Source organism: Perna viridis, chromosome 6 (assembly GCF_037379345.1).
Source record: "Perna viridis isolate PV_CMFRI_1.1 ecotype Kerala chromosome 6, ASM3737934v1, whole genome shotgun sequence".
Lineage (NCBI taxonomy): Eukaryota > Metazoa > Mollusca > Bivalvia > Mytilida > Mytilidae > Perna > Perna viridis.
In genome coordinates this window covers 42,101,645-42,110,710 of record NC_142450.1, presented here as the reverse complement: position 1 = coordinate 42,110,710, position 9,066 = coordinate 42,101,645, and the positions used below count along the sequence as shown (strand labels likewise).

At 32.5% G+C, this 9,066-nt stretch overlaps 1 protein-coding gene across 1 annotated transcript; it reads left to right on the top strand.

Annotated features, from left to right (window-relative positions):
• The first annotated feature begins 1,162 nt into the window (after positions 1-1,162).
• On the top strand, positions 1,163-7,808 carry LOC148615031 (sulfotransferase 4A1-like). Its single transcript, XM_088589627.1, has 6 exons — positions 1,163-1,721; positions 2,766-2,971; positions 4,154-4,274; positions 4,767-4,861; positions 6,627-6,816; positions 7,416-7,808. Exons 1-6 carry the CDS (start codon positions 1,226-1,228, stop codon positions 7,595-7,597), a joined length of 1,290 nt encoding a protein of 429 aa, XP_088445753.1. The 5' UTR covers positions 1,163-1,225; the 3' UTR covers positions 7,598-7,808.
• Positions 7,809-9,066: the final 1,258 nt, after the last annotated feature.

Below are 9,066 nucleotides of genomic sequence, written 5' to 3'. Positions count from 1 at the left end.
ATACACCACTGTTTTGCCTTTTTATTTCAAATTTGATCCTAGCCACCCCTATGAAAATCAAATGGTCGATCCCTAAAACAAGAACTACTTTGGAATCATTGGGCATATCGGAGAGTCCAGAAGACAAATACGTTTTTCTTTGGAAAAAAAATTGAAAAGTTTTAATGGTAGATCAAGTAAAACCATACTCCAGCAGTGCTAGATGTTGTCGGGCACGCTATTTTCTGACTTGGTGCCATCCTATTGAAACCTCCAGCATCTGACATGTTGAAAGCTACCGCAAATGTGAATTAGCTAAACTTGTGTTTTAAAATAATTTAAGTCTAATTTACATAAAAGAAGTATAACCTACCGGAAATCACGCGATAAAAATCCTATTTTATTGTTAAATACCTAGAAAACATTTGTAATGAAGACAGTTATCACAGTGACCAGCCCTTTTGAATTAAGGTAGGTCATTTGTTTTTCTTCAGTGTATTCACCTTCTCCCGTGTTATAGTAAAGAAACTGCATAAAACGGTTTTAAATGGTAAATATTTTCTACTTTAATTCTGCCGATTTCAAAGAACGTCGGAACGAGCGGTATACAATATGGCGCTCGGAAGTAAGCGGTTTGGGGTATGGAGGAACGGCATTACAACCTCTTACGTTGTAGGAGTAGTAAAACCAGTGCCAATCTCAATCATTGTCTTTCACAAAAACTAACGGAAGGCCGTTCAAGACTGCACTCAGCAGATCTAGTTTTACTTGAAAAGACGTACTGTCTTTTCAACATTCCAATGAAAATTTACACAAATAAACAGAATGACTTAGAAGCCTGTTGTCTAAATGATTTATTATTAGAGGAACAGTTTGAAAGTCGTAGGATATACACACATATTCATTCTGAATTTAATGCAAATAAGTCATTTTTTAACATTTTATTCAAATAAAAGGAAAGTACGAAATGTTGTATATCCTCCTGATTTGTGTGGTAGACTTCCTGAACAGATTGGGACGGGGAACCGTAGACAATATCAAAATTACTAGATTCATTAAAACTTATGAAAAAAAATTCCATTTAATATTTTAGTCATAAGTATAGAGGAAAAAGATTCATTCGCCAACTTGTTCGTCGTTAGGGTCGAATGGTATTTGGTCCGAAACGTTCTTCAGTTTTCATTATTTCATTCCCTCGTCGATATTTCTCCCCTGAGAATCGAGTTCGCCGGTGAACACATCAATAATGTTACAGTTAAGGACAACTGTTTTAAATTTGGGCAATATTGCCAGGACAAGAACGTTTACACTTCCGCAATTTAGAAACGTGTGTTGCACACAAATAAGATTTAATCGTAAGTTACTCTTTATCAGTGCAAGGTCAACTCCAGTTTTTTTTACCAAAGAGGTCAAGTGTTTGATTTTGCAACAGCCTTCAAGGTATATTAATAAACTGCATGGAAAGCCCGAATCTCCAACCAAAACATATTTATGGCTGCTTGTAATAGGATCCATATTCGTTGGAGTAGTTCTGTTCAGTGTTATGGGGGTTTCAAAAGTGAAACGGCGCATGAGAGGTATTGAAGATGTGAAGGAAGATGCACGCAGTATGAGTAACAGCAAGAACTTTTTCAGATACAAAGGAGTTGTATTGCCCAAATTTACTGAGAAGATATTGACAAAGTTGGAAAACTTTGAAGTTCGCCCAGATGATGTGTGGGTTGTTTCTTTTCCACGCTCAGGTACATGTAGTTACAGTTTAAGAAATTTGTACAGTATGACCCTCTTGCTTTCCTTTTATACTTTCTTGAAAGATTGTACTGTTCAATTATCATGGAATCAAAATAAAAATGATAGATAAAAAATTTGCTCAGCATTTTCTCTCTAATCCTAAAAATCTTTATTTGATGAAATGATCCTTTAAAATGATTTATGAGAGAAGAAATAGGAGTAATTGAAATATGTTTGCAGTTTTATTTCTTCTGCCCAATATTTGATTAAGCAATTCTCTGATCATCCTCATCATGTTGCCTTCTAAAGTTACAGCCTAAATATGTGTCTAAATAAGTTAATTCTAACGAAATGGCAATGCTAGATTTGACAGTTTATGCTGTTTTAGCATTTACATTGAAATCATTGTATATTTTTTCCAATGATAATAAACTCTAGGAAGTTTTTCTATTAATGTGTTAAAATAACTTTGGCTTTGAAAAATCTAATATGAGCAATGATAGATTCATGACTTATACACAAGGCTCCCTCGTTGAAATGATACCAAATATTAAGTCTTATTTTACTCAGGCCACATCAGAGGTAGAAATTAACCTTAAACTTCAACTAGCCAGCAGGACCAGTAGGCTAAAAGATCTACATTGTACTGGTCCTACAGAAAATCTACTGGTCCTGCAGAAATCTTACTCCTCATCAGTAGATTTCTGTTTCTTATCTAGTTGGATATCTCCACATCTTTTCACATTTGTTGTCAAAGAAGCAAACTCTGGATATTTAACAATACTGTTATTCCCCTCTAAGAAGAAATGACGGTAAGATGCAAAACAACTTATCATCAAAGAAGGTGCAGGCACAAAGTAAGATTGTAACCCAATCAGCAAATTTCAACAAACCACTTGACTAGTTAGTAGAAAAAATCTACTGGTCCGACAGGAATTTTACTGGCCTCAGACCAGCGGACCAGTGTTAATTTCTACCCCTTCTACACTATGGAAAACATTTTATGCCATGTTTTGTAATACATGTATTAAACCTTAATATATAACACTTTACAGGAACAACATTTGCCCAAGAGATAGCTTACCTAATCAGTACAGGAATGGACATACAGAAAGCTAAGACGATGACAATAGATGAGAGATTCCCTTACCTGGAATACATCACTCCAGGAGTGGATGCTGTAGATAAAATGCAGTCACCAAGACACATTAAAACTCATTTGCCACTGAGAATTTTACCTAAGAATATTACAAAGGCTAAAGTAATTTGTTGATTTTACAGAAATGAAATTGGGAAGAAGAGTCTGTTGTAGTGCTTGTACTATAGATAGTCAGCAACGTCCTGTATATGTAAAGGGTCTGAAACATGATCAGCTCGAAATACTTCTGTTGAAAATAATGTATGTTGTTTGAACTTTAAACTCATCTGAAGAATGAACATTCAAGGAAATCTAATTTATCCAACTTCGGCAGAGACATTACAACATAATATATTACTACAAATGCCCAAACTTCAAAGCTCACATAACTTCTATACTCCAAAGGGCAAAAGATTAAAGACTGTATTGTCTGCATACTCTTGTCATAAGTTTAGGAATATTCAAAAGCACAAAAATATTTTGCCCTTCCCATTTTTTTACCATTTTGTTGTAAGGTACCACTTTTGTTCCTTTAATGCCTGATTTTTGTTCATTAATTTGATAAAGGATTCATTCTAATTTGTGGTGTTATCAATGGTGATTGTATTTGTTGATTAAGGAAATGACATCGTTACTACTGGTTTGATTTCATTGGATTTTAATATTCAAAAGTTGATCCTTCCATAATACTGCAGTTGGTGCATGTCAATTACAAACTGACCTGAAAGTTTTCTTGGTAGAGTCAGTTTGCTGACCTCTACTCATCACCAAGTGAAGATAAAAAGACTAAGTTCATATTACCGATAAATACAGAAAAAATAAAAACCATCAGTTTAGAAATTGAGATAAAAATATGTCCCAAGCAGCCCAATGTTTAGTGAAAAAGTGATATGTGATGTTCTGTCAAGACATTCAAAACTGACATAAGGTTAAAAGTTAGCATTTTACAGCATAATCATTGGAAATACATGTGTCACAGTAGCACCATGAGTAATTGCTGATACAAGTACAACTGATATGTTGCATGCATTAGAACTGGGCAATACATGTAGCACATTTCATTTGCTGTTTTAAGTACAGTGTATATACGTATTAGGCTTTGATGACTAGTTAATACATATTTACTGATGTGGTATTTTTCTTCAAAAGTTAATGAATAAAGTTATTCCATCCCAGGGGCTGTGCTGCTAGATACTGAGCAATCCAGAGGTACAAATATATTAAGTTTGTTTCATGTCTGGTATTATGTGAAATAGATAGTGGTTTATTAGTGTAATAATTGGTGTATTTGTAATTAATTTTCAGGTGATTTATGTTGCTAGAAACCCCAAAGATACAGTAGTCTCATATTACCATTTTGCTAAACTCCTGAAAACATATGATAAATCATTTGAGGAATTTGTGGATGGATTTGTAAATACTAAAGGTAGTAATGTATGATATAAGATGCCTCAAATTATTTTTTTTTAAAAGTTTTAAAATGTATATATGATATTTCATATCTGTTTGTTATGACATGTTTTAGGAGATTTTACAGTTAGTAATGACGTTGTAATCTATGTTAAAGATACAATTAAAAAGGTATTAATTTCTCTTTCAATCTCAAGCAAAAGAAGTATAAATACACTGAGCTTTGTTTATGACAATGCTTCATCTCTTTCCCATATAGTTGTTTTTGCCCATCATGATCAAAGGAAAGAACATTTGAAGGGCTTGTACCATTTGTCAATGTTCTTGAATTTGTGTAGTTTCTGATTTCCGTGGGTGAGTTTTGCAAGAAAATTAACTTTCCCATGATAAAAATCAACATACAATACTTAAAAATATAAGTTTTCCAGGGCTAAACTTCCCCTGCTCAATGGAATGAGAAATCTAGAGCCCTGCATTTGTGTACAAGTAACATATTTATGTATTACAGTGGGGTACACACCATGGACTCAACATGTGTTAGATTTCTGGAAAATAAGAGATGATCCAAATGTACTGTTTATCACCTATGAAGAAATGTGTGAGGTATCATGTTGACATTATTTTATTCATTCTATTCTCATTAAGCTGTACAGTAGTATTAAAGTCCCCCTGTTGATCAGGTCATTTGTCTGTTGCAGCATTTCATACTTTGTATGCAGTCTTTGTCTTATGAATATATGACAAAAAGCCTGAGCTAAACAAATTAATGACCTTACATGTATATAGCAATCATTGTCATGTTACTGTTAGCCAAATTCTGAAAGTCCATCAGCATTTTACCAGCCATGGCTGTCAGGCTGCTATCAATTTGGAAGACAGTATATGTAGTTTTGATATTATGATTAATGACTTTTATGTAAATGTTTTGATGTTGTCCTATTTATAGCACTGTAAGATCTAATTCTAGTTTGCAGAATCTTTAGGTTGAAAAAAGGGTATGTAATTGTTGTCACATGACTCTGTGATTTCACAAAAATGGGTCCCTATCTACCATACAAATGCATGGAAACTTTGTTATATACCGACCATTGAGTTCTATATTAAAAGTGAATCTTTCTGTATGAAAATACCAATAAAAATGACAAATAATATATATATCTCCATGATAAAAGTGTTAAGAAAAGCAATAAATAAAAAATTTGGCATTGTAACACAGCGTTTGGAGATCTGGAAGTGAACAATAACATGCAGATCAGTCAACAGATTTCCATATGTTTTACACAGAAAATTCCAGCAAGGAAGATGAAACTCTTGCTATGCATTGTCTGTAATATTTTGTATATATCTTCATTTATTATATTACATTTTTTGCATTGTATAATGGCATAAACAGTATGTAACTGTTGTCTTCCAAGTCATTATCAATAGACTCATAGTTTTTTTGTTTTTGTTTTTTGCACTTATTTGAATATATTAGTGATTTTCATAAGAATTTACAAGAAAGTTCAATGTTACAAAGGGAAGTTTTATTTTTTGGGTTATGGCACCAACTATTTATGAGTTAAGGATCAAAAAGGGACAAAAATATGCATAAAAGTGTAAAGATTCCTTACAATAACCTGAGTAAATGTGTAAAGATGTACTGTATGTGATGTTGTATACACCGTTTCTTTGTTGAAAAGGATGGTTTTGATTAACTTTCTGGTATATGGTCCTAAATATTTAGGATTAAGGGACCAAAACCAGGTATTTTTATAAAACATAACTAAATAACTTAATTATAAATATGTGACTCTCTGTGAAATTTTACCACAGGCACTATTACCACAAAGGTCAGTCTGGGATTAAAAGTGGGTATAGAACAATTTGAGGCCAAAAACAGACATTTTTTTTCTGGTTTTCAAGCAATATTATGAGACAAGGTGTATAAATCTAAGAAATTGCACTACAAGGTTCCATACAACAATGAAGAGTTTTGATGACTTATGGCTCGAACACTTTAGAATTTGGGGTAAAAAAGGAGCCAAAAAAATAAGCAATTTTAAACCTCTGTTGAAGTTGCTTTTTTCTTATGTCAAATTGCAAATTTAAAGTTCTTTGACAACTTTTATTTTGTTCAGAAACTTATGATGTGTCAAACATTAAATTACAATTCAAATTTAATGCTGTTTCAAATTTGAACTTTTGCCAAAACTGTTCTATGTTTGACTGCTGAGGTCATATCAAGCTGCCCCAACAAATAATTTCATATAGTGCTGTTGTCAATATAAAAAACTGCTTAAAAGCAGTTATTGATGCTTCATTCAGCCTTAAGAAGAAAAAGTCTGAATTGAATAAATTGATAGATGATTATATTGTTTGTTTAAAGGATTTGGAAGGTAGCATTAAGAAGATTGCCCTTTTCTTGGACAAACCATTATCAGACAAAGATGTACAATATATCATGCTTCACTGTAGCTTTGATAACATGAAGAAAAATGAGAATGTGAATTATGAATGGATGAGACATCTAGGAGTGTGGGATAATAGCGACAAAAACAACACATTTATAAGAAAAGGTAATACTACCATCAACTCATACATTTAAAAATTGTTAAGATATTTTACAGGTATTTTTAGAAACATTTCTTTGATGTCACCATGTGTTAAGTTCCTTCTCCTGACAGTAGAGTGACCTACTACTGATAAACCTACCTATAATTGATCATCTTATGATTCAATATATATTCAGTAAAAATACCCTTTTAAGCTTTAGAGTATTTAGTAGCTGTTAGTAAACACTGACAAAACGTTTTTGGATTGGCATAATCTATAAGGTTGCACAAAATTATCCATGTCACTGCCATACAGAAAAAATGTTATCAACATCTCTGGTTTTTCTGAAAATTCTAAAATTACTGCAATGGTGTTATTACTGGTATGTGAAATATTAAATGGACTTATATTTGGAATAATTTGACCTACCATTATGGAACATTTCACACTGATGTAAGATACATGTACATATATTTCTTAACTTCTCAAAAATTAAATTCATATTTTTGGGCATAAATTAAAAAATCTCAATAATGTATGCATGTAGTATTTTCGGAATTGGTGGTATATTATTAAATTTTTTTAAGAACATGAACATTTTTTTTATCTTATTATTTGACAGGTAAGGTAGGAGAATGGAGAAAGTATTTTGATAAAGATACTAACTACAAGATAAACAGAATGGTGGCACATAAACTGAACAATACTGGGCTGACATTCAAATATGACAAGGAAGATCCTTATAAGCAATATAATGGTGATAGCCAATCAAATGCTGATAAAACAGAAACAAAAGGGTCTTGATGATAGATTTTATATTAGGATTATTATTAGTTAATTATTGAGAGAGTTTGATGTAAAGGTAATGTTCGAAGGTAAATTTGAGGGGTTGTAAAAAAACAGTGATAAGATACAATTTTTTTTAAAATTTGAATTAAATTTCACAAAGGGTTATGTTCAGGCAATATCAATATCAGTCCAAAACATAAAGTCCTTTTCATAAATTTGAAAATTGTGTATTTCGTTAGTTGAATATGTGCCTCTGATCCAAAAGAAAGAATGTGGTTTAGCTAGATCCTATAATCTCAGTTTCCGCTATATAGATGACATATTATCTTTAAACAATTCTAATTTCGGGATTTGATACATCTCATCTACCCCAAAGAACTTGAGATAAAGGATACTTCAGACACTGTGAAGTCAGCCTCATATCTTGACCTACACTTAGAAATTGATGGTAAAGGAAAACTATTGACCAAACTTTACAACAAACATGATGACTTTTCATTCAAAATTTTCAACTTTCCTTTCATCTGTGGCAACATCCCTTCAGCACCTGCTTATGGAGTTCATATCTCAACTCATATGTTATGCCAGAGCTTGCTGAAACTACGCAGACTTTTTGTATCACGCTAGAACTCTAACAGATAGGCTTCTTCAACAGGGTTATGTTACTACAAGATTGAAGTCATCACTACAGAAGTTTTATGGTCGTCATCATGAACTCATGGATCGTCATGGTGTATCCATCTGCACCATGAAAACTGATTTATTCAACGGGTCATAGTTTTCCTCCTTGTTCGTCTACCCCGGACTTGACTTTTTACGAGCAACTGGGCAGATTTTGTTTTCAAGAAAAACAGAGGATGCTTACCTGGTCCATGCTCCCAGGTTTTAGTGGAGTCCGAGTTGCTCATTTGCTCTTGCTATTTTGTATGTATGGTTTTAGTTACTTTATGTTCTTTGTTGTGTATGTATATTTTCCATGTCTGGTTTTTGTCCCTGGATTACATTCTTTTGATTACCGCTATAACCTTGGTTCCCTTGATTACTTTTTCTATAAAAGACAGTTTCTTTTTACAGGTGTTGCACTAAAATTGAAGGTGGAAAAATGCACAATGAGAAAATTTGGTCAAATTGTTGTGAAATTGCTTATATCATGAGACATTTTTATGTAGAAAGTTTAGAGCACACTTGTTGAACTCTTTGATACTTATACAAAAATAGCTTTCTGTATCATTGTAACTCCTGACAAAATATTTTGTTGTTCAAAGTTTGCACTCTTTATGTTTGGATTTAAAAAAAAAACTGCCTCTTTTCTAATTAAAGACTCACTCTTGGTGAAATGATGATGAAGTGATAATCTGGACAAAAGTTATGTAGCCACTGATAACTTTTTAAAAGAGAAATACAATTATTTGTTTTGGCATTTTATTTCATTGATTTGACCAATACAAAAATTTTTGCTTGTAAATAATTGAAGATGTTTGTCC